Genomic DNA, 23,931 nt, shown 5'->3' on the forward strand with positions numbered 1-23,931 from the left:
CTGGTGATGGAGCGTGTGGCTTTGTTAGTGCTGGGGCTCTTGGCAAACAGTGCCATGAGTGGGAGGACTGGGAGTAGCTGCCCTGGACCAAAGTTGGCCCTACTGGGAGCTGCCTTCAGCTCTTCAGGGTGGTTGTAGCTCCTGCATAGTGTATCCTTTGAAGCACTGGCGGAGGATGACACAGAAGTGTCCTGGGGAAAGCAGAGTCACTCTAGACAGTGTGAGTGACTCTCGCTGGAGTTTGGGCTGGAGTGTCGAAAGGTGCTCACCAGGCCCGTTGCTCCATACAGCCAGGATTTATGGTGGGAATCGCGTGGTTGCAGCGTCCGTGCTTTCTTCATGGCAAACTGCAATTGGGGGTCTTGTCAGACACACCCCGGCTGCGGTGTGCTTTCCCTGTGGCGCTGGCTGTGGCGGGAGTTTGGATGGGGAAGGGAGTTGGGAGCGCTGGCCTCAGCCTGGGGTGAGACCTGCTGTCTGCAGGGATTTCACAGTGGCGTGGCAGCGCTGGGAACACTGTGGTGGGAGCAGGGTGACTCTTCGATCACTCACGTGTCCACTCCTCTGTCCTGGAGCTCTTTGCACGAGCCTAGAGCAAGACTGCCGCCTTCCCCGGCTGCAGCGACCAGCCTGATGCACTGGGACGGTGTGCGCACACCTGCCAGAGCTCGCCAGGCCTGAGTTACGCGGCGCAGAGCGATCCTTGCGCTCCTTCACCCGGGCCGTTGGCTGAACCCTTTGTCTTCCATGGCCGTCAGCTGCAGCTGGCCGTCTTCTCGGCGAGCCCCATGGATCGATCCCAGGACTTTCAAACAGCTGATGTGTACAGTATGTGGTGGGTGATAACCTTTGGCCTTGGATAGGTTGTCTGTTAACCAGGGTTAATGGCAAAAGCCCCGTCGGTAGCACAGGGCCTGGGTGAGGAAGCCGGGGCGAGCAGGGCCGCTCTCAGGACAAGAAGGGAGCATGATCAAGGGCGTGTATGAGGTAAATCTTTCTGGGAAGAGCGTCCGGCTGGGGGGGAGCCTGGTTTCCTTGAGGGAAAAATGAAGTTGGTTGCAAGCAGTAAGCTAGATGACTTCTGCCGGCTGTGAATAAACACGCTGCTGTCCCCAAGGGCTGGCTGGGACCTGCCGCGGTCCCTCTGCCTGAGCACGGAGGGCAGCTGTGAAACGGCACCTTCGGCCTGCCCAGGGCGGGTGCCCGGGCCTGGGGGCGGCATCGCGGCTCCCCCCAGGGCTGCCCTCCCGGGGTCCCGGCTCTGCCCCCCCCCGCGCTGTAGCCGGAGGGTGGGTCGGTGCTATGAGCGCTGCAGCGGGTGATGAACGCGGCAGCGCCGGTAGCTGAGGGGGGGGGGGGGGGGGCCGGGGCGGCCTTGGCGCTGGGGGGAGCCCCCCCGGCTGCCGGGGGCTGCCCGCCCCGGGCGGTGAGGGGGCTCCCGCGCCGCTGCAGCCCCTCGCTAATATGGCGTCGCCGCGCGACGTGGCGAAGCACCGCCCGTGTCAAAGATGGCGGCGGGGGCGGGGCGGGGGCGGTCCCGGCGCGGGCTCCCGGCGGCGGGCGCGCGGCGGGGCGCGGGGCAGCGGGATGGTGGCGCGGGGGCTGCGCGCGTTGCGCGGAGCGGTGCGGACCGCTGCCGGGCGCCGGTTCAGCACGCGGCCTGCGCGCGCCCCCGCCACGGATTACCAGGTACCACGGATTAGCAGCAGGCGGGGAGCGGGACCTTGCGCCGGGGGGCGCGAGGGGGGGGGGGGGCAGGGGGGGGGTTGGGGTCGCGCGGGGGTGTCCCGCCGTACCGGGCGCGGGAGGGCAGCGGCGGCCCCTTCCCGAGGCACCGGCCTGCGGGCTCCCGGGTGGGCGGGAGGGGTCCCGGCGCCGCCGCTCGCCGTGCCTTCTGCCGGGGGCGGCCGGTGCCCGAAGGTCGCCCTGCGAAGCGCCGTCCGCCGCGGCAGCCCCGGGAGCGCGGCCAGCAGCCGCGCCGCGTCCCGGGCGGGGCCTCGGGCATCCCGAGCCCGTGCGGCTGCCGGGCGCCGCGGGGGCGCCGGCGGTCCCGGGGCCGGGGGCGGTGCGGAAGCCCCGGAGCTGCCCCACGCTCACCGGGGCAGGATGCGCCACCGGTGCCGCTCTGCTGCCTGCGTGGGGTCCGGCTGCTCGGGGGGTCCCCGCACCGGGGCCACTGGCTTGTCCCACGCCAGGTCCCGCTGCGGCAGGGCCAAGCGTGCGGGCCCGGGGGGCTCGGTGGCCCCCGGCAGCGGCCGTGCCGCGCAGCGGCTGTGCCAGATGCACCGTGCAGGTGCAGCTCCGCGGCTGCGGTTGCGGCCCCGGTTCGAGCCGGCGGGCAGGCATGGTGGCACTGGAGCGCCGCCCGCTCGCACCCATGGGTGGCCTTGTCCCGCCGGGCAGGGGTGGGTGCCGGGTGCTGGGCTGCCCTGTGCCCCCCCGCGGGGCCAAGGGGCACCGGTGGAGGGGTGGCTCCCCTTGCCCAGAAGGAGCCCGTCCGCGCGGCGTCCCCCAAACAGGTGCTGGCACTGCCAGCGTGTCACCGCGGGGCCACGGCGGCAGCCAGCGGGCACGGCTGCGGGAGCCAAACCCGATGGGGTGGATCGGGCTGGGCTGGGCTGGCCCCTGGGGCTGTGGCGGTGGGCCCAGCCCCGAGGCTGTGGTGATGGGCGCCATCCTGACCGCCCCCAGGGATCTTTCCAGGACACCATCCGGACCCTCAACACCCTGCAGACCAATGCCAGCGACCTGGAGCAGGTGAAGCGGGAGCGCAGCGACCCCCAGGCCCAGCTGGAAGCCATGCAGGGCTTTTTGGAGCGGACCGGGATGAAGGTGAGGAGGGGGTCCCCCCATCACCCCACCCCACCCCCTACTCCCGTCCCAGCAGTGGTGCCGCCATGACTCCTGGGGGTCTTCTCGGGTGGTTGACCTCTGGCAGGTCGAGGACCTGGATCGACTGAACATCATCCATGTCACGGGGACGAAGGGCAAGGTGAGGCAGATGGGCAGTGCTGGGGGGCAAGGGGGGGCCTCCAGCCTCTCTGGCTCCGTTTGCCCCAGCACGGGGGGGTTAACGCTGCTGTCTCCCCAGGGCTCAGTGTGCGCCTTCGCTGAGTGCATCCTCCGCAACTACGGGCTGAAGACGGGCTTTTACAGGTGAGTGGGGGGGGGTCAGGAGGGTTTGGAGGGGCTGGTGGCACTGTGCCCGACTGTGCCCCCCTCTCCTGCTCTGCCCCCCCAGCTCCCCTCACCTGGTGCAGGTGCGTGAGCGGATCCGCATCAATGGGCAGCCCATCAGCAAGGAGCAGTTCAGCAAGTACTTCTGGCTCGTTTACAGCCGCCTGGAGGAGACCAAGGTGGGGCTGGCGGGGGGTGCTCCCTCCCTCGAGGACCCCCCCTGGGCCATGTGCCCCAGTGCTGGTTGGGGATGCCCAGTGCTACCCTCTGACACTCACCCTGCCCGGCAGGACCCAGCGCATGCCAACATGCCGGCGTACTTCCGCTTCCTCACCATCATGGCCTTCCATGCCTTCCTGCAGGAGAAGGTGGGTGGTGGTGGCTTCTAGCTTGTGATGGGGACGTCAGGTTGGTGGGGACCTCTGGGAGGGTGGGACATGGGGTCCAGCCCCCACTTGGGGCAGAACGTGCATCAGCTGGGCTGTTGTGGCTATAAGCAAGGGATGCTGTGCCAGGGGATGTTCCTGCTGCGAGTGTTTAGGCAGGCATGGGCTTGGAGGTTCAGTGGCAGGGACCCACCTGCCTCTCCAAACCCATGGGGACACATGCTGCTGGTGGCTCTGTGGTGGCTCCAGTGTCCCCATGTACCCAGGTGGACCTGGCGTTGGTGGAGGTTGGCATTGGCGGCGCCTACGACTGCACTAACGTCATCAGGTAGGAGCCAGCAGCACTGAGTCTGTCCCCTGGGACTGCCAGGGCAGCCTAGTGTCCCCGTGGTGGGGGACAGGGGGAACACTGCCACACTGTGTCCTCAGGGCACCGGTAGTGTGTGGGGTCTCCTCCCTGGGCATTGACCACACCAGCATCCTGGGGGACACCATGGAGAAGATCGCCTGGCAGAAGGGGGGCATTTTTAAGGTAGGGAGACCTGGTCCTCCCTTTTCTTATGGTTTGGGGGTGTGCTCGCCCATGGCCCTGAGCACCCCGTGGCCCCAGGTGCCCCCATGGCCCTGAGCACCATGGTCCTTTGCAGCCCGGCGTGCCGGCGTTCACTGTGGCACAGCCAGAGCGGTCACTGGAGGTGCTGAGGGACCGAGCCCAGGAGCGGGAGGTGAGTTGGGCGGCGCAGGGGTGTGTGCATGGGGGGTATCCACAGCGGGTGGCTCAGCCTCCTCTCCCCACAGTGTCCCTTGTACCTCTGCCCGGAGCTGGATGACTTCGAGGTGGGCCACCGGCCGCTGAAGCTGGGGCTGGCAGGTGCCCACCAGCGCTCCAATGCCGCCTTGGCCCTGCAGCTGGCACGGACCTGGCTGCAGTGCCGCAGCTGCCACGGTAAGGAAGTGGATGGGGGTGGGAGGGCCGGACCCCGCCACGGCTCTCGGGGTCTCAGTGGGGTGCCCATCCCACCAGGTCTCGGGGAGCTGGAGGAGGTGCTGCCAGGTGCCGAGCTGGCGGGGAGGCTGGTGCCGCTGGCACCCGCCTTTCGACTCACTGATGCCATGATCCAAGGTGCGGTATGGCCCTGCCGGGACCCCCCAGCCCTATCACAGGGCTTGGGGAGGGGGGGGCCACGCTGATCCCCCAGCCGGTGCCACCTGTGCTGGGGGGCACAGCCAGGCTGCCTGCCCCACATTTGAGCCCTGTGCAGGTACGGGTGCTGGGGGGGGGGGGGTAGGGGGATCCCAGCCATGCCCTGTGCCGCCCACCCAGGCCTGCGGGACACAGAGTGGCTGGGCCGGACCCAGGTGCTGCCCCATGGCCCTGTGACATGGTACCTGGACGGGGCCCACACCACCAGTAGCATCCAGGCTTGTGTCCGCTGGTTCCACCAGGCTGCCCTCAACCAGGACAAATCCCACAAGTAAGGGGACACACACGGGGGGGGGGCACAGTGGTGGTGCTGGGGCTCCCCATGGGGCACAGCCCACCCACCCTTTCTCCCCGCAGTGGCTCTGAGGTGCGTGTGCTGCTCTTCAATGCCACGGGGGACCGGGACACGGCAGCGCTGCTCAAACTGCTTCTGGTGAGGTTTGGGAGATCATGGGAGGGGGTCACTGCTTCACTGCAGGTGGGGGGAGCCGTGAGGAGGAGCTGATGCTGTCCACCCTGCTGTCCCTGGGTGTATCCCACCTCTGTGCCCCCCCCGAGGGTCTTGCAGCTCTGGGTGCAGGGGGGGCCATCAGATGACCCCCTGCCTGGACCAACCCCCCGTGACCCTGCCAGTGTGGGACTGGTCCTGGTGGCGATCCCATGGGTGGGTCCTGAGGGCTCCCCCAGTGCTGACCCCCCCTCCTCTCCCCACAGCCCTGCCGCTTTGACTACGCTGTCTTCTGCCCCAACTTCACGGAGGTGCCCGTGGCCAGCAATGCAGGTGAGTGCCGGGGAGCCGGGGTCTTCCCTGGCCCCGCCCCTCATCCCCAGCCCCTCCCTGGCTCCCCCTAATCCCTGGCCCCCATCCCCGTCTCTCCCAGACCAGCAAAACTTCAACGTGACGCTGGAGAGCTCCCTGACCCGCTGCCTGGAGAACCAGCAGACGTGGACCCGGCTACTGGAGGAAAAGGAGGGGCAGGACCCCTGGCTCCCAGCCCCCCTGCAGCCAGCCCCTGGCCGAGGACCCCTGCTCCTGGTCCCCCCAGCCGCGAGACCCCTCAGTTCCCCAGCCCTCGTGTTCCCCTGCCTGGCCCAGGCACTGAGGTGGGTGGCACAGGGCCGGGACCCTTGGCTGGCAGCGCCCACCGCCATGGGGGCTCACCCCCACCCCGCCGCCAGCAGAGGGGCTGTGCTGCTGCGGGAGGCGGCCGCCATCCACGTCCTGGTCACCGGCAGCCTGCACTTGGTGGGGGGGGTCCTTCGGCTGCTGGACCCCGCGCTCTCCCAGTAACGGGGGTGCGCAGGGCTTTGCACCTCTTTTTACTTGAAGCGCCGGTTCTGCCCCAGATGGTGCTCGGAGGTGGCTGGGGGGGGCACGTGGGACCCCCAGACCCTTCCCGGCTCATCCCTTTTCACCCCAGTGCCTTTTGCCTGTGCCCCCCGCAGGGGGGACACTGGCCATGGGGGAGCTGCTCCCTGCCCCCAGCCCACGTTGGTGGGACTGGCTGGGGGGGCCCTGGCCTCTGGGGGGGCTGCCCCAGGCTGTGCCAGGGTCCAGGCGCCCAGGGGCGTAGATGGAGTTTTGAGGGGGCGGTAGATGGGAGCCTCAAGCCACAGCGAGGTGTGGACTAATTTAACATAGGGGAGATTTTTTATTATTATTATTATTAATAGTTTGTAACTTGGGTGGGGAGCTGGGAGTGTGTGTGGTTTCTGCCCATCACCCCGTGGGGAGCCAGCAGCCCCACACTGCCTCACCCCCCTTAATAAACATTTTGCTGCTCCTAGTGGTGCCCACTGCCTTCTTGGGGGGACCCGGGAGAGGTGCAGGGGGTCACCCCAAGTGCTGGGTCCTGTCCTGGGGGCACCCGCTTTTGCCCCCCCCCCCATTTGAGGGGGAGCCCTGGGGGAGGCTTTGGGGGTAGGTACTCTCTCCGCCCCCCTGGTGCACCCAGCAGCAGGGGACCGCAGGGGGGTTGCAGGGTGCCCCCCTCCCCCGGCGTGGGCTGCCCTTGGGGGGCCAAAGCATTCACTGAATGAGTAACGGAGGCCCCCTCCGGGCTCGGCCTGAGATTTGGGGCAAAAACCCAGCTTAATGGGGCTGGGGTGGGTCCCCAAGTCTGACAGTTGGGGACCGGGTGGGCTGGGGGGGGTCAGGCCATGCTGCTGGTGGAGCAGGGGGTGCTCTGGGTGCTGCCGATGCTGTGGTTGGTGCTGCTGCTCTCCGAGGCCGGCACCGTGCTGGAAACTGGCTGCAGTTTGGAGGTGGGACCTGGCTCGTGTCGCGGCGCCGGAGGGCGAAACGCCGGAGGGAGAAACACCGAGGGGACCCGAGCTCAGGGCGGCTGGCGGTGGCCATGGCTCATGCCCGCCGGACTTTGCAGCCCCCATGAACAAGCCCTCTGGGCTCGCTCCCCACCATCCCCTGGTTGGCATGGGCACAGGGGGCCATGGTGGTACCAGGAGCAGGAGGGAGGGCAGGGGGTACCCCGGGGCAGTAGGGGGGACCCTGGGGAGCCATGGGCACCCCCAGTTGGGTCACTCCCCTGTGCAATTTCCAGGAGGGCCATACAGAAGATGGCAGTAGCCTGGTCCCTGGCTCACCTGGGGACTTGAGCCAGGTGCGGACATGGGCAACCCAGATGCATGTGCCTCCCCCTGCAACCCCACCGTGGGGGTCCGCAGGGGTGGTGGATACTTACGGGTGTGGGAGTAGATGTACCAGAGCCCGGCAGTGAGGAGTGCCCCGATGAGGAAGGCGCCGAAGGTGATGCCCAGGACGGTGGCCAGCCCTAGCCCACGGTCTGTGGGAGGATGAGCCCGTCAGCACTGCCCCGCTGGAGCGGGGGTCCCCTTCCCACCCTAGCCCCCTCTCCTGCCCCAAACTCACTGTTGGGCGGCCGCCAGCCATCCTTCACTGTCACCTCCAGGACCTTCTCGAAGATGGTGTTGTTCTGTGGAGGTGGAGGTTGGGGTGAGAGCAGGGAGAGCCATAGGGGGACAGGGCTAGGAGCCCCCAGACACTCTGGGGACCAGGGATGCCGCTCCCTGTTGGGCTGGGACAAACCTGCCAGGCTGCCACTGCCACTGGTGGGGACCAGCATGGTGGCATCATGGGGTGGGGAGTTAGTCACGCTGACCTGCAAGCCAGCCTTGCACTTGAGGGTGGCAGAGAAGGGGACGCGCCCACCCTCGGGGACGGCGTAGGTAAAGCGGAAGCGCCAGACCTTCCTTCCGTGGCTGCTGGGGGGACCCTCCAGCAAGGCCACCCCTGTGCCGCGTGCCTCCCCGCTCTGCACCAGCAGCATCGGCTCCTGCCCTGGTGCCACCAGCCAGCACTCCTTCAGCTGCAGGTCAGCTGGGTGGTCCTCCCACCGCATGGACGCCTGCCAGGGGAGCAGGGGGACAGGGTTAGGGTCTCCGGCCCAGGGACGGCTGGATGGCCCCAGCCCCGGCACCGAGCTGTTGGCAGTACCTGCACGAAGACCTCCTTGTTGACCTCCAGCTCTGTCTGTGGTGCCTCGAAGGCGGCGGTGGGGAAGAGGCGCAGGAAGAGCTCCCGTGGGATCATGCACTCAAAGGCCACCTGCAAGTGGGCACAGCACTGAGGCCACCACCACCCCAGCACCCAGCTGGCAGTGACACCAGCACCCATGGTCCCACCCCAGGCCCGCTGGGAAACCCGGCTCTCACCCGCACGCTCTGGAGCACTGTGCCCTTGGCCAGGTTGAGGATGAGCTGTAAGAAAGTTGAGAAGGTTGGGTCAGCCAAGTGGTCCCCACTGCGGGGGTCTATTGTCTCCACTGGGACCACGGGGTTCCCCCCTACCATGGGATGGGATGGGGGTCCCACCCACACCCCCTCATCTCCACCAGCACCCAGGCGCAGCAGCAGGGCTCAGCCCTGGGCTGCAGCAGGATGTTTCCAACCATGCGAAAACAAGGAGGTTCTAGCAGAGAAGCCCCACTGGGCATCACTGAAGCCCCCACAGGGCACTAGCAGGGCTGGGGGCAGTGCCCCAGCCAGCCCCTCCTGCCTCACCTCATTGTTGGCAAGGCCCCTGTCCTCCACCAAGGTGCCGCAGTGGCTGAGGGGGGTTTTCAGCATGAAGTGAGTGGCGTTTTTTTCTGCCTGGCAGTTGATGTCCCGCAGGGTGATGTTCACCACATCCTTGATGGGCTGAGAGAAGAGCACCTGGCAGTCACCCACTGGCTGGGGACATCCACCCCCAAGCAGGATGTGAACCCCCATGGGTGATGCTGGTGGGCACTGGGAACACCCTCACCTCTAGGTGGGACCTGGCGATGATGATCTCCATGGTTTCATCTGTGCACTTCCAAGGCCGAAGCATGACCAGCAGCAAGTAGGGCAGTGAGGCAGTGGGGGCCGGGGCGGCAGGCGTCTCGGGCACCCTCTTGACTGGCTCTGTGGGATAGAGAGACGGGGGGGGCTGAGTGGGGGGTAGCAGGACACCCCCATCACACCCATCCCTGAGGTGCTGGGGGCCTCACCGTGCTCCTGGATCTCCAGACTGATGCGGGCGCTGGGAGGGATGGTGGAGAAGGAGGCGATGACGCTGTAGTTCTTCTCAAAGGCTTTGGTGACAAGGCCCTGCTCCGTGTCGGGCAGGTGCTCCCCGCGGTGCAGCATCGGGGACATGGATGTGATCTTGTAGTTTCCAGAGACCTACAGGGGGTGGGAGTCAGCACAGCGGGGCTGGGCAGGGATGGGGGCAGTTGGGAATCCTCAGGGCAGGGGTGGCTTGCAGTAAGGGGGCTGCCATCTCCCCATACCCAGTGTCCCCAGGTGCCCTCCTGCCACCCTCCCCATACCACCAGCATCTCTTCGGCATCTGGCAGCCCCCTTGGTGGGGGTGGTAGGGGGACACACATCACGCTCAGCCCTACTATGAACTGGATGGAGCAGTTGTTGACCGAGAGTGACCAGGTGAGGTTGGTCCGGCTCTGCAGGATGAGGATCTGGTTGTTCACGGCTCTCTCGGGACAGCTCAGGGTCAGGTTCACCTCAGTGATGGGGGAGCTGCAAAACCATGAGATTCCCCCCACCCCAGCATCAGCATTCTGCACCGGTGGGTCCTGTGCCCTGCCTTGGGATGTCCCACGAGACAGCCCAACTCCTTCCTGAGCATCTCCAAGCACGCCCCACTGCCTGTGCCACCCCCCTGCCACCCCAGGGCACCCGCTGCCAGCACCGCGCGGTACCTGGACTCCGACTGCAGGTGGATGATGTGGGCAGCCCTGGTGCTTTGGGTGTCCCCACGTGAGCAGCCCTTCATCTTGTGGAAGAAGACCTCAGTTTCGAGGTACAGCATGGCATTGAAGTGCTCCTGGGGGATGCAGTGTGGGGGGCTTCTGGCATCTGTGGAGGCAGAGGGTCACCAAAGCCAAACCGGGCTCGGCAGGTGGCGAGATGCTTGGGGCCAGGGACATTGGTCCCAAAGCATCTGCCCCTGGACCATGCTTCGCCCTGGCAGGTTGTCACCCTTTGGGAACAGGAAGAGTATTGCTGCCCACCCCAGCTCCCCAGTGCCAACCCCCGGCCCCACACACCTTCTCCCAGGCGGAGCTGGACCCAGCGAGGGTCCTGCAGCTTGCTGTAAGTTGTGATGCCCCCATAGGTGTCCTGAGCCCAGGCCAGCAGCTGCTCCTCGCTGGTGACCATGGGCAGCTCTGCGCCCAGTGCTGTGGTGGTCCCTGGGCTGAGGTGGGCATCCTGTGGGGCGAGTGACAACCTGAGCCAGGGTGGGGGGCAACCCCATCCCTGCCCAGCGCAGGCTGCCATGGGGAAAGCCTTTCACCAGCACGAAGGATGGCGGGTGTAAAGCTAAGCCAGGCAGGCATCCCTGCAGCCCCAGTCCCACCACGGCTGAGGGTCACCCTGGTGAATGGGGGTTTTGGGGGCCACAAGCTGGGAGCGGCGTGGGCAGCCGGCAGCATGCAGAGGGCTCGGCCCACTTTATTATTAGCCACAAACAAAGCAGGAGGTTTATTTTGCTAACAAAGCTCCCGGCCCTGGCTCAGCTTGCTGGAGCCAAACCCCATCCCTGACCTTCCTCCCACCGGCTGGAGGAAACGGGAGCTTTTTCCAGCCCTGTGCGTCATTCCCTGCCTGGCCAGCCCCGTGCTCAGCACTGCCAGCAGCGGCCAGGCGCGTCCCCTCCTCCCCAGGGCACCATGAGCATTGTTTCCAGGGACACCCTCCCATAACATCTCCAGGGATCTCCCCAGCCCTGCTGTCCCCCAGGGTTGCTCCTGGCTGCAGGGCCACGACACTCACGGTGTGGATGCGCAGGTCTGGGCACAGGGAGGTGACAGTGGCCGAGCAGTGGGCGCACAGGAGGACAAGCACTGCTGACCGGTTGCAGCCACCAGCTTGTGGCATGACAGACACCTTCAGCGGGAAGGCAGGGGCCTGGAGGTGAAAGGGAAGAGTGTCACCACCGTGGTCACCAAGCCCTGTTTGCTGTCACTTCCCTGGCTGCCCCCCGGCTACGCTACCTGCCCCTGGAGCCAGCGGCAGCATGGATTGCCCTCGGGCTGGCCCTGGGCACAGACCACACAGGAGGCAGCTGTGGCCGCATTTAGGAGACAGGCTGGGGAATGTAGAGATGCCATGTGCACGTGTACCCACACCAGGGGGGCAAACACTCCCTGGCTCCCCCAAGCTAGGGGCCAGGGCATCCCCACCCCAGAGATGGTGGCAACTCCACACTGAGGTCCAGCGCATCCCTGTACTGGGGTCTAGGCACCCACCTTGGGGACCAGGGCATCCTTGTGTCAAGGACTGGGTAACCTCAGCACTGGGCACCAGCATGTCGCCCCACTGTGTATTGGGGTGTCCCCACACCAGAGATCAGCCACTCCCCAAACTGGGGACTGGGGCATCCCTACATCAGCAGCCAGGGCATCCTTGCACTGGGACTGGAGTGTCTCCACACCAAGAACTGGACTGGAGCATCTCCACTGTAGGTACCGGAGTGTCCCCCACTGAAGAGTGGGGCATCCCCACCCAGGGCACTGAGACATCCCCCTGTGGGTTTCCCAGCCCCACCTCAGCACTGTGCAGCTGTTCCAGGCTCCAGACTGGCCATACTGGTGCGCTTGGATGCTGGGGGCACAGAAGTGGCACGCACCACCCTCCACAGCCAGCACTGCCTAGGAGCCTCCAGCTGGAAATCCAGATGGGGAAGCCAAATCATCGGGCACTAAGTTTGGCAACTGCCATCTGAATCACCACTTGCAAAATGCTGAGCCAGGCAGTGGGCAGGGAGAACCAGCCGGGGACTGGGTGGGTGGAGGCAGCTGCCAGTGCCGGGCACGGGGCCGGTGGGACAGGGCCATGGGCATCCCAGCCTGGCCGCAGCCCCGTGGCAAGCGTGGGTGGCCGGGGACTCCGGGTGGCCCCCGGGCGTCAGGGAGGAGCTGGTGGCTGTTTTTCCTGCCGCGTGTTTTGTGGCGCTCCATTGTTTGGCTACACGAGTGGCAGGAGCCTTGCTGCTGCCCTGCTGCCGCCTTTCAGGTTATTTTTTTCTTTTTCTTCTTTTTTTTTTTTTTTCATCGTAGGGATCTGCTTATAGAAAGCGGCTTCCAGTAATTCTTCTATAAGTGGAGCCGCGTCCCTGCCCAGCTCCCCCCGCGCACCACAGGGCTCCATGCCGCAGCTGTGACATCAATGTGTCCCCTGCCACCACCAGTGACAACCCCAGGCCTCGACGCTTATCCATGCACTGGGTGCCAGCGCCACGTCAGGCTGGGGAGAGGGGCCCTTGTGAAACCCACCCTCCCACAGTGGCTCCTGGCCCAGGTCCCACCTCCTCCTGGAAAGCAGAACTGGGAGAGCTGGGAGGAGGTGGCGGGGGGAGCGTGGCGCCGGGCAGCCAGGCGCCGGACCAGAATCGGGTGCTGGGTTTGCCGGGGCCTTGCCAGCACGAGGGGAGCTGGACCACGCTGCAGAGTGGCTGCGCAAACCCACTTGCTGGTGCAAACCCACCCAACAGTGCCAAGCAGCACCAGCGCCAGCCCTGCTGCAGCTCTGTGCCCGTCCTTGCCTGAAAGGTGCCCGGGACACCCACAATGCGCCTATCGCCCCTCGACAGGGTGTGCCAGCACCGGCAGCCAGGCTTCTGCTCACTTGGCTGCCTTCAAGTGATGTGCCTCCCTCCATCCCTTCATCCTTCTATCCCTCCATCCCTCCCCAGCGCAGTCCCCATGGGATGCCCGTGGCTGTTCCTGCTCCTGAGCCGGGACCAGGACACCTCCCCAGGGAAATACGGGTTCCCGGGACATCCAGGGCAGGGACAGCCCCGGCAGCCCAGGCTGCTCGAGGAGTTGCCTCTGAAGACTTTAAACCCTCTTCAGGGCCAGAGACACCCACAGCTGCCCTGGGAGGGGAAGCTCGGTGAAGGGGCCATGGACAAGGTTACTCCAGGTCCTCTCAGTCTCCTTCGTTAGAGGGAAGAGATCTGGGACACCCTGCCCAGTGGGAACAGTGCCGGGGTGACAGTGCTGGGACCCCGCTCACTCACCTTGGACCACTCAGCGCTGAGGACATGGACTTCTTGGCTGGTACGCAGCGAGCTGCTGCTGACACAGCCCCAAGGCACCGTGCTGGTGGCATAGAAGAGGGTGATGGGCGGCTCGAGTGTCACCGGCTGCAGGTCACAGCCCTCGGCTCTGCCAGGTTCTGGGTGGAAAACAAGAGACTGTCAGTCCCCGCTGCAGGGATGTGGGGTGACACAACATAGCAGGCGCATGACGCGGGAGGAGGCTGCATTGCAACACCAGCCCCAGCACTGCCCCCACGCCCCCGGCACGGCGTCCCCACAGCCCCGCTGCCAGCACAGCACCCGCGGGACCATCTGCTACGTGTTTGCTCAGGGCTCATCTGCCGCTGTCAGCCCCCGGCTGCAATCACGTTAATGACCCTTGGATCAGGGCTGGAAAAATCCACTGTCCCGGCTTGGCACTGCTGCGTGCCAAAACTCGCACCCGGCTGCCCCGAATGCTCAGGCGGTGGCGGAAGCCCCCCCCGCATCCCGCAGGAAAGCGGGAAGCTCAGGTATGGAAACGGCTGTAAAGCTCATCCTCCGTGGGCGCCAAGGCGTGAGCTTTGCCCCATCCTGAACCCCCCGTGCAGTGCATGAGCGAACAGGGCTGGTGGGCAACTGCCAAGGGAAATCCTGAGTGCAAACAGCCGTTTGAAGGCCTGATCCTGTAAATCCCCGTTTGCCTCGGCCATTTCCTCCACCCCAGGCAGCCCTGCTGTGGCTGGGCTGCCATCAAGCTGGCTCCTGTGTCGGGAGGTGTCCTGGGGATCTGCTTGCAGGTGCTCCCTTGCAGGGGGCTGGGCAGGATGGAGCCCCATGGCCACAGCTGGGGGCTTCCCATGGGGAGCTGGTGCCTGGGGTGCTGGGTTTGCTCTGGAGGTGGACACCGAGCTCCGTCCCTTTGTTCTTTCCCATCCCATACTTTCTCATCCCTGGCGGCTCCAGCCGCCGTGCTGGGAGGTGACTGGACCCTGTGCCAGGGCCACCCAGCTGCCCCTGCGGGGTCTGGGGCCGGAGGGCGTGATGCCTCAGGTCAGTGAGGCTTTGGGATGCGGCAGCTGGCAAAGGGTCACTCACACCATGTCATGTCCATCATGACATCCCTGGCCCGTGTCTCACCATTGCAGTGGCACGGCCACAGCGTCAGCGTCATGGTGCAGACCCCCCCAGTGATGCTGCTGTGGGCCCACCTATTGTCCAGCGCTTCCTCCCCCCGGTGCGGCCGCCACGTGGCCGGCAGCATCAGGAGGAAGATAAACAGCTGCTTATCTGGGCGCCACAGGCTGCATCCCTCTTCCCCTCTGCTCCTGCCTGGACGGCACCGGGCACGGCTGCGTGGCCCCTGCCATTGCCAGGCAGAGGCCGGGCAGCTCATGACACCTCTGGCAGCGTCCTGCGGGGTCAGGCAGGGCCAGGGAGCCATGGCTGGGCTCGCTCCTGGCGCGGGACAGGGATGCCAGTGAGGGGATACGGGGCAGCAGTGCCAGCTGGGCACCATCGGTCACTAGGGAAGGCAGCGGGCTCCAGTATTATGTCAGGATCAGATAAGGGGGCTCAGCTGGGCCGGGGCGATCAGATAAGGGCGCTGTTATTTTTGTACTCCAGGAAAGGGAAAAAAAATAAAAAGGAAGAAAGAAAGAAAATTCACTTTATGTTTTTCCAGCCGCCCGCCCTCTCCTTTGCTCCGGCATGGCTGAGACCAGGGAGCGGGGACAGTTCCACTGCAGCTGCCCCCTGGGTCAGGGGCTGGAGGGGTGATTCCTGAGGGTTTTGGGAGCAGATCAAAGGCCCTGGGCAGAGAGCAACGCCCAGGGGTGCTGGGCTGGGGCATGCAGGGCCAGGGTGGCTCCAACAGCACAGGATGCCCCGGGGGACGGGCAGTGCCACTCTGGCATCCCGACATCTGGCTGTGCTGCCTCGGCACTTTTGTAACAGGCTGGGCAGTCTCAGCCTGGGTCAGGAATGGGGACGAACCCCACGCTGCAGCCCAGGGGGGATTGTCACCCTCCAAGCCACTGCTGGCTGTTGGACCAGGCGGAGGTGGCATCAAGGCTCAGATAACAGGGTGGATGGGACCCAGGTTTTGGGGCTGATCCAGGCCATGCCATTCCTGCCCCTCTCTAAGTCAGCCAGGTGCTGAGCAGGCTCTCTCAGGGACAGGAGGGAACGACCAGCACCGTGCTTGCCCTGTGGGGAACAGCACCAGTCCCTGCTGGAGGGGGCACAAAGTCCTCCACCTCTGGAAGCCTCCTGTGGCTGTGAGAGCCCCCCAACACCAGACCTGCTGTGGGCACCCCCAGCCCTACAGGTCCCTGCTGAGGAGAGGTGACAATCAGACAGGAAACGGTGTGTGCGGCACTGCTAGGTAGGAGGGTGACCATATAGCACAGCTGCATAGATATGGGATGGGATGGCAGGGATAAACAGGACACAGTCTATACAGCAGTTACGCAGGACAGGGACCATACAGGCACAGCCACACATGACAGGGACTGTACAGCTCAGTTACATAGGACAGGGACTGCATTACAGTTATATAGGACAGAGACCGTATGGCATGGCTACGTAGGCTAGGGACTGTATAGCACAGTTAAGACAAGGACTGCATCAAACGGCTACGTAGCACAGGGACAGTATGCTATAGCTATGCAGTATGGGGACTGTATAGCACAACTATGTAGGATAGGGGCCATATAGCACAGCTAAACAGGACAGGGACCATATGACACAGCTACTCAGGATGGGACCACACGGCATAGCTACACAGAGCTCAGCGAATACAGCACAGCCATGTTAGCGCAGGGACTATATGGCACAGCCATATAGGATGGAGACCATCCAGGACAAATACAAAGGACACTGACTGTATGGCACAGCTGCATAGGACAGAAATGACATTGCACAGCTGTGTGGGATGGGGACCAGATGGCAGAGCTATGTGGTATAGGGCCTATACATCACAGATAGGGAGGACAGGGCCTCTTATGGCACGTCTACATAGGATGCAGACCATATGGTACAGCTATAGGATGGGGACTATCTCACGCAGCTACATATGAGCTTACTGCACATATACGAAGGATGGGGACCGCACGGCACAGCCATCGGACAGGGTCTGTACGGCACAGCTACAGGGGACATGGACCTTACAGCACAGCTAAAGGTTGGCTCCGCACCGCACAGCCACACAGAGCTCACTGTCCATCTGCGCAGGATGGGGCCCACGCGGCACAGCCTCACGGGACAGGGGCCGCCCGGCACAGACACCGGGTGCTGCCGGGGGGGACAGCACACAGGGAGCGGGTGCTGAGCCTCCGGCGGGGACACCCCAGCAGCACCCACCGGCGATGGCCCTCGCGGAGGCCAGGAGAGACACGCAGCACCGCCAGCCCCAGCCCCCCCAGACGGCTGCCGCTTTCCCAGCTCCCTCTCCCCCCACTGGGGGGTTGTGTTCCCCCCCCTCCCGGCTCTGTGCCCTCCACCCAGCCCGGGTGTCCCCGGGCATGTCACCGCTTGAAATGCTCCCTGTGGCTTCGCAGGGACCTCGGGGTGGTTTGGTGCTCCCCTGTCCCACCGCTCCGGCAGCGGACGAGCCCCCCACTCCGACCCCATGGGCTTTACGGGGCTTCTCCCGCCCGAGCCCCCGGCCGGACGCCCGGGGACACGCCAGGGCACCGGTGCCGCTGCCTCGGTCGGGGCACAGCAAGGGCGGCCCGGCCACCCCTCGCCCGGTGGCGCAGCCGGGCTGTCGGGGGTCCCGGGAGCGGCGGGGCTGCGCTGGGGACTTCGTCCCTCCCCACCGCCGCGGCTGCCTCCCCCAGAACCTTCTCTCCTGGGGGCGCCACCGCCGGGACCCCTTCGGACACAGACCCGCTGCCTCCCAGAACGCGGAACCCCCCCGCCCGGAGCTACCGGCGGGTCCCACCGCCGCTGCCCCCCCAGGGGTCCCGTCCAGGGGTCCCATCCCAAGAAGGGGGTGCGTGTCGCCGGTGCCCCCCGGCCCCACTCACCTGGGCGGCCAAGCAGGGCCAGCAGCAGGGGCAGGAGCGGGGCGGCGCGGGGGCCCATCTCCGCTGCGGCCGCTCCCCGGGAGCCAGCGCCGAGTGCCGGGCGGCGGCGGCGGCAGGAAACCGAGCCCGCCGGGGGAGGGCCCGCGGGCGGCGCGGCTCCGCGCCGGGAGGAAATGCCGCTGGCGGCGCTGAGGCCGTGCCGGCGGCGGGGGGGCAGCCTCCCGCCACGGGGGGGTGAGGGTGGGGGGATGGGGAAGAGGAGCGACCCCCCGCGGCAGGCACCATGCCTCAGTTTCCCCGCATCGCGGAGCGGAGCATCGCCTCCGGAGGGGCGCGTTGGAAGAGCCCCAAGCAGCGGAGGGGGGGCACTGGTATCCCAAGGACCCCTCCCTGGTGAGCGGAGGGGTGGGACACACAGGGACTCAAGTGGGGAGAGCCCCCCACCAAAATACACCCCTGCATACTGCTGCAGCGCAGCCTGACCCGCACAGCGAGGGGGGCTGCTCCCGGCGGTGGGGACAGGGGCTGCCCCGATATTCAGCCCGCACCCCAGCAGGGTCACGGTGTCCCCGGCCGGTGACTGCCCGTGGCCCTGGCTGCCCACCCGGGGCCAGGGGGCAGGGGGAGGGTCCCCAGCACTGCTGCCTGTACCCTTGGCCAGGGGCTGCCCGGACATCTCTGCCTGGCAGGCTTGGGGGTCCCCTGAGACAGGGCTGCCTGGGCAAGAGGTCACAGCGAAGCACCACCGAGGTGGGAGTCAGGGGGTGGCCGGGGGCACCAGGGAGCCCCTTCTGCAGCCCTGCCCCATCCCTCCCACAAGTGCCGGCAGCTGCTGCCCCAGGTGAGAGCCCTCACGCAGCTAATGGTGCAGCTGGGAGCCCGGTGCCGGGGGAGGCAAAGGGGTGGTCTCCGCTCCAAGCCATGGCGGCGGTAGGGGGACAGCACTATGTCCTGCCAGGGAAGCCTGCGAGGCTTGTCCCCACCAGCCAGGATGTCCCCGGAGATGTCCGTGACCTGGGGTGAGCAGCAGACATCTCCCATGACAGAGCACTGCCATCTCCTGGGGACCGCGGGGACAGGTGCTCACCCGGGGATGGGGACAGGGGTGGGGACCAGGACAAGGTACAGGCACCCCTGGCCCTCCCACACCCCTCTCCCCCCGGTGACACTGCAGGGCGATGAGCAAGAAGCCCTCAAACCCTGGGATGCTGGTGGCTGGAGGGTGACAATCAGGAGGGTGGCTATGCATGGGGGGTGGCCGCACAGGTAGCCCCATGCACCCCACTGAGCCCCAGTACGGCATCTTCCCCCCATCCTGCTGCAGCTTACGGGGTAGCCTCAGGCTTTCCAGCCAGAGCAAAAGCATCTAAAACCCCCTCAGCCAGCACCCAGGGGCCATGCTGGGGAGGAAGGCAGAGTGCCCGGGCCTGCTGGGCGCTGCAGGGTCCCCCCTCCCCACCCCGTGCCCTGCTCACCACCTGGGGAAACTGAGGCACGCTGACAGCACACCCAAAGAGGGATGGAGACACAAAGGTTGCCCCCCTCCCCGCTGCGCAGCTTTAGGCTATAGCATCCCAAAAACCCCGGCACGAGGCAAACACCCACCAGCCCCAGACCCGGCTCAGCTGTGCTGACAGCACCCTGGCCGCATCCTTCCTGCCCGGCCGCCTGCCCCCCGTACTCTGCCGCTGGCTCCTTTACCCCCTGGCACGGGGCTGACGGGTGTGGGGTTTCTTCTTAGGGATTTTTGTTTTCTTCTCCACTCGCTTCCTTCCTCCGCTCTGGCCCCGCGACCTCGGCTGCCCCCAGTCCCCTGGCTCTGTTCCCAGCTCCCAGCAGTCTGGAAGCCAGTGGGGGGCGGCTGCTGGGGTTGTGCCTCTGCTGCCTCCTGCCCTCCCCATGGCTGGGTAAACCCCAGTCCCAAGCCCCACCACAGCCCCTCTGCTGCGGCATCATGCCTGGGCAGACCTGCAGGTGCTGGGGGCCCCCAGATCCCCATCCCCCACACTGGCACCCTAACTGCCTGTCCGATGAGGCCCTATAATTCACCCCTCATGAAGACCCCCATCCTGTCCCCACCCATGAGGACACCCAGCACGGTGGCTGGGCTCAGCTGGGTGTTCCCAGTGTGTCCTTTGGCCCCTGGGGACAGGTCTGCATGCCAGTCTGAGAGGTGGCAGCAATGGCAGTGGATGCCCAGGGCCAGCAGGGCAGGGAGCACCCCACTCCAGGGTGTTGTGCCACCCCAAAACACCACAGTGCAGCCACTGCATACACCGAAAAACCCTGACAGCCAAAAGAAATAAGATGCTGTGGCATGAAAGCAGTGGAAATCCCCACTGTGGCACGGCTGGGTCCCATCCTGGCCACCCCCAGCCCCCAGCAGCAGGGCCGGGGAGAGGGGATGCACGTGTGGGATATGGCTCAGATGCTGCCAGCATCTCTGGGGTCACACAGCCAGGGCACAAGGGAGTTCAGCAAGCGGGGTGGGATGGGGGCAAGGGGGACTGGCTGCAGGCTCCCCATAGGGCATGGATTGGGAAGCAGGGGCAAGGAGCCGGGATGCTCCCTCCCTTCCTCTGAGCACAGCATCCCGCTGCCCCGGTGGGATAAACACCCACTTCCTGCCCTTAATCAGCTCCAGAGGGGCTGGGGGGGACAGGGGGGAGAAAAAAAAATATCTCTGGAAAGAAAAACTCATTTCCTGCGACAGAAGAAAAAGATAAAGTCTGGGCTCATTAAAGTGAACTTTACTGGGGAGAGACGGGAAAGAGCCAAACACAATGTCCTTGAAATTTCCTCCGTGCGGCTCCGTCCACGAAAACAGGATAAAGCCGCTTCCGCTGTCTCTGCCGGAGGCGGGGAGTGGGGCTGGGGGTTCGGCTACAGGCTGTCGAGGTGGGAGCAGACCTGCTGGAAAACCTCCTCCACAGAGCCCTCGGCGTTGAGCTGGGTGCGGAGGGGTTAGCTGGGGGGCTCGCCCCAGAGGACGGCGCGACCGGAGCTCTTCCAGGGATGGATTTTGGCCATGGGCAGAGAGATCGCGACTGATTTAGGCAAAGGGGTGCGGGGACATCCTTGGAGGGGGTCAAGCCCACCCGAACAAGCCAGGATTGAGTTTTTTCTCCCTTCTCTCATCATCCCCATCCATCCCTTCCCCTCCCCTGGGACCACACATGCCTCGAGCTGTGGGGCTGGAGGGGGCCGGCACCAGCCACATCCCTGCTTACCTGGCGGACGATGCCTCTGCTCTTGTAGAAGGCAATGACAGGCTCGGTGGCCTTGTAGTAGGTATCCAAACGCTTCTTGATGGTCTCCTCGTTGTCATCCACCCGCCCGCTGGTCTCGCCTCGCTTCAGCAGGCGTTTCACCATCGTCTCCTTCCCCGCATCCACATAGAGCAGCAGTGTGGGGGGGGCAATCTGTGGGCAGAGGGGACACAGTTGTCACCCTGCCAAACTGGCATGGGTCTGGCTTGGTTTGGGAAGATGGTGGTGGTGAGCATGGGGGTCACAGATGTCCCCACACCATCCTTTGCCTCCCTCGGCACAGGTCTGGGGCCCGCTGGGACAGTGGAACAGATGAGGAGGAAGGCAAGAGGGACACCACAACCAAGCCCTGGCACTCTGCCATCACCATTGTGCTGGCACCTTGGTCACCCTGTCAGCTTGAGGACACCCTGGAGAGAAGTCCGTCCCACCGCGCCCCAGGTGCAGGCTGTCCTCCAGGCGGGGTGACCCACTGGCTGGCATGGGGACAGTTTAGCGCTTGTTGGGACAGATTCTTCACCGGGATGGGGAAGGCCGGGCTGCTGCTGGATGAAGCCCCTCTGTCTGGACGGTAGGTGGCACGGCACGGCACGGCACGGCACGGCACGGCACCAGCCCTCACCTTCTTCTCGAATTCCTCTCCCTGCTTCACCTCGCGGGGGTAGCCATCGATGAGGAAGCCCTTGGACACGTCTGCTTTGGCCACCATGGCGTCCCGCAGCATGTCTAGCACTGTGTCCTGGGGAGGGGAGGACAGAGCTGCCAGGGCTGACACTGGACAACATGCCCCCACCCAGCACCCCCAAATCTCTGCTGCAAACTCCCCCCCCAGGCAGCAGGGACAGAGGTGCCCCTGGGCCACGTGCCAGCTGTTACTGTGGCGTCCCCACAGCCACCCTGCCTGCACGTCCTGCTGTGCACTGGCCAGTGGCCTGCATGGACTCACCAGGGGCACCAGCTCGCCCTTCTCCATGATGGCCTGGAGCTTCTTGCCCCGCTCTGAGCCTGAGCTGACCTCCGCCCGCAGCAGGTCCCCCGTGGAGAGGTGGGTGTAGCCATACTTCTGCACGATCTTCTCACACTGGGTCCCCTTCCCTGAGCCGGGGCCACCTGCAAGTCCCACAAGGGCCCCATGTGCCCCAAGCCATGGGTGAGGAGCTGGAGGGGTACGTGGAAGCGGCAGCACAGACCCACAGGAGTCCTCAGAGCCCGGTGAGATGGGGGCTGGTGTCCTCAGGCCCAGCACCAGATGGATGGTGAGAGGTGGTCCTGGGGTGGGCCGGGGGATGCCAAGTGCTTGGGGGTGACAAGGGCTGCTGGCAACTGGCACATGGGCACCACCATCTTGACGGTACCCAGAGCATCACTACCCCATCAGCACCCAGGACATCACTTTCCCATCGGCACCAGGGCATCACCACCCGCCCCAACAGCACCTGGACGTCACTGTCCCAGTAGCACCCAGGGTATCATGACCCTACTGGCACTCAGGACATCACTGCCTGGTGGCACCCAGGGCATCACTGTCCCTTTGGCACCTGACCATCACCACCCCATCGGTACCGAGGACACCACCCCCGAGGTGTTTACTGTCACTTCACCCCAGGTCATGCTGCCATCCCGTGCCTGGCCAGAGGTGCCCTCTCTGTCCCAGGACACCCCTCTGCAGCCTTTAGGAGCCCGGCTGGAGCCATGGCCACCGCATCCTCAGCCTCCAGCCCCCACCCCGCAGGGACAGGGAAAAGGGATGGGCTGTGGCCTTGACCCCACCAGCAACAGGACCCGCACACAGACTCACCCACCACGAAGATGATTTTGTGGTGCTTGAACTTCTCTGGAGGAGAGAAAGGAAAAAAAATAATTACCAAAAGCCAGAAAGCCCATCAAGGAGCAAGGTGTCTCTGGGGGGTGCCACATTGGGGGAGGCATCCCCAGGGACTGAGGGGACTGATCCCAGAGCCCTGGGGGGGAAGGGGAAGGCAGGGAGGGAAGCAGCCGTGTGTTCCCCTTGTCCTCATCACCTGGGCAGGTCGGGACGGCCAGGCTGGACATGGCTGAGCACAAAGACCCCAGGTTGCCTCAGCCGTGGGGCTGGAATTCCACTGCCACGTGGTGTCCCGAGACGGTCACTGTCCATGGCTCCACTGCGGGTGGGGACCAGCCGCATCCACCCCTGTGGCCAGCTTGTCACCCCGGTGGGCTAATGGGGGCTGTGGCAGGCTTGGCTTGGCACAGCCACCTCAAGTGCCTGGCACAACCCCTGGCCATCCCTGAACCCCAGCATCGGCCCCTGGATGTGGTGGCCGATGCGCAGGTGGCACTAGCCACCCTGTCCCCTTGCCGAGCACCCGGGTGCAGGGCTCCCACCACCTGCAGGATCTGGCCCAGCCATGGTGCGGGGCGGTGCCGGGGTGCAGCGCCGTGTGGGGAGGCAGAGCTAAAAATAAAGTCGAGCCGCTCTGGGGCCACTTTCCCATCTCCTGATGACAGCCGGCTGAAATTTCAACTCCTGGCACCCGGCGATCCCTGGGGCTGGGGACAGGGCCAGGTGGCTGGCAGGGACTGAGGGTGTGTGGGGCATGTCGGGGGCTGGAGGATGTGGGGACAGACAGAGGGGAGGGAGGTAAGGAGGGGACGCAGGGGAGGGAAGGAAGGGGGATGGAGGAGAGGGATGCAAAGAGGATAGAGGGGATGAATGCAAGGGGGACAGGGGGATGCAGAGGGGACAGATGCAAGGGGAACCGAGGGGATGGGTGCAGGGGGATGGATGCGGAGTGGGACCAAGGGGCTGGATACGAAGGGGGCCAATGCAGGGGGAATGGATATAAAGGGGAGTGAGAGGGACAAAGGGATGGATGCAATGGGGGTGAAGAGGATGGTTGCAAAGCTGACGGATCGGGGGGACGGATGCCAGGGGAACAGAGCACTCACCTGCTGACATGCTGCCGTGGTCGAGGCGCAGGAGCACTTCAGGCTGCCAGGGAAGAAGAGCAGGATGAGCTCAGCACATTGGGGACACACGGGTCCCCAAGACCCGTGTCTGGGGAGACAAGGGGACTCCCATCCCTGCCATGCTGGTGCCCAGCTCCATGGCCAAGCTGAGGGGGTGGGCACTAGCAGGGAGGGAAGACCCCGACCCCCAGCTTGGCCCTAAAATAGGGAGCTCAGGACCCCTGCTCCCGTGGCCATCACCTACCTACCTGGCTCCCGGCAGCCACCTGCGCATCCGGCTGCGGTGAGGGCTTCCCCATGCCGGGTGACGCATGGTGACGTTACCGGCTTCATCCCCTGCCATGACCACATCCCCGTGCCCGGGGTG

At 65.4% G+C, this 23,931-nt stretch overlaps 3 protein-coding genes across 10 annotated transcripts in view; 1 reads left to right on the top strand and 2 right to left on the bottom strand.

Moving 5' to 3' along the window:
• Positions 1-21: 21 nt before the first annotated feature.
• Positions 22-6,554, top strand: LOC121094063 (folylpolyglutamate synthase, mitochondrial-like). 6 transcript variants are annotated; one of them, XM_040607218.1, is made up of 15 exons: positions 22-987; positions 2,692-2,832; positions 2,939-2,992; positions 3,092-3,156; positions 3,242-3,356; positions 3,468-3,545; positions 3,830-3,891; positions 3,993-4,095; positions 4,211-4,288; positions 4,362-4,509; positions 4,588-4,686; positions 4,888-5,038; positions 5,125-5,200; positions 5,482-5,548; positions 5,649-6,554. In XM_040607218.1, the coding sequence occupies exons 1-15, from the start codon at positions 967-969 to the stop codon at positions 6,056-6,058; spliced, it is 1,668 nt and encodes a 555-aa protein (XP_040463152.1). In that variant the 5' UTR covers positions 22-966; the 3' UTR covers positions 6,059-6,554. The 6 variants fall into 6 exon arrangements, with proteins under 6 accessions (XP_040463152.1, XP_040463153.1, XP_040463148.1 ...); XM_040607219.1 differs by having other exon boundaries at positions 24-987; positions 2,704-2,832; XM_040607214.1 differs by having other exon boundaries at positions 108-1,689.
• ENG (endoglin) lies at positions 6,400-17,469 on the bottom strand. Its single transcript, XM_040607213.1, has 15 exons — positions 17,344-17,469; positions 13,313-13,470; positions 11,065-11,199; positions 10,338-10,500; positions 9,990-10,146; positions 9,675-9,807; positions 9,279-9,453; positions 9,053-9,192; positions 8,809-8,946; positions 8,461-8,505; positions 8,243-8,353; positions 7,908-8,153; positions 7,658-7,721; positions 7,470-7,571; positions 6,400-7,039 (listed from the first exon to the last, which is right to left on the bottom strand). Exons 1-15 carry the CDS (start codon positions 17,399-17,401, stop codon positions 6,921-6,923), a joined length of 1,944 nt encoding a protein of 647 aa, XP_040463147.1. The 5' UTR covers positions 17,402-17,469; the 3' UTR covers positions 6,400-6,920.
• A 2,609-nt stretch (positions 17,470-20,078) lies between these two features.
• AK1 (adenylate kinase 1) overlaps positions 20,079-23,931 on the bottom strand; it is a 5,220-nt gene continuing 1,367 nt past the window's right edge. The window contains exons 1-7 of one of the 3 annotated variants that reach the window (XM_040607195.1): positions 23,813-23,892; positions 23,544-23,586; positions 22,411-22,446; positions 21,559-21,722; positions 21,235-21,351; positions 20,574-20,765; positions 20,079-20,292 (exon numbers count right to left, since the gene is read on the bottom strand). In XM_040607195.1, coding sequence (XP_040463129.1) covers positions 20,227-20,292; positions 20,574-20,765; positions 21,235-21,351; positions 21,559-21,722; positions 22,411-22,446; positions 23,544-23,586; positions 23,813-23,863 — 669 coding nt within the window. In that variant the 5' untranslated portion in view covers positions 23,864-23,892 and the 3' untranslated portion in view covers positions 20,079-20,226. Of the gene's footprint in view, positions 20,293-20,573; positions 20,766-21,234; positions 21,352-21,558; positions 21,723-22,410; positions 22,447-22,633; positions 22,811-23,543; positions 23,587-23,812; positions 23,893-23,931 lie in introns of those variants that run through there. The other 2 variants (XM_040607198.1, XM_040607197.1) reach the window with 2 other exon arrangements.

This window comes from Falco naumanni, chromosome 9 (genome assembly GCF_017639655.2).
Source record: "Falco naumanni isolate bFalNau1 chromosome 9, bFalNau1.pat, whole genome shotgun sequence".
Classification (NCBI taxonomy): domain Eukaryota; kingdom Metazoa; phylum Chordata; class Aves; order Falconiformes; family Falconidae; genus Falco; species Falco naumanni.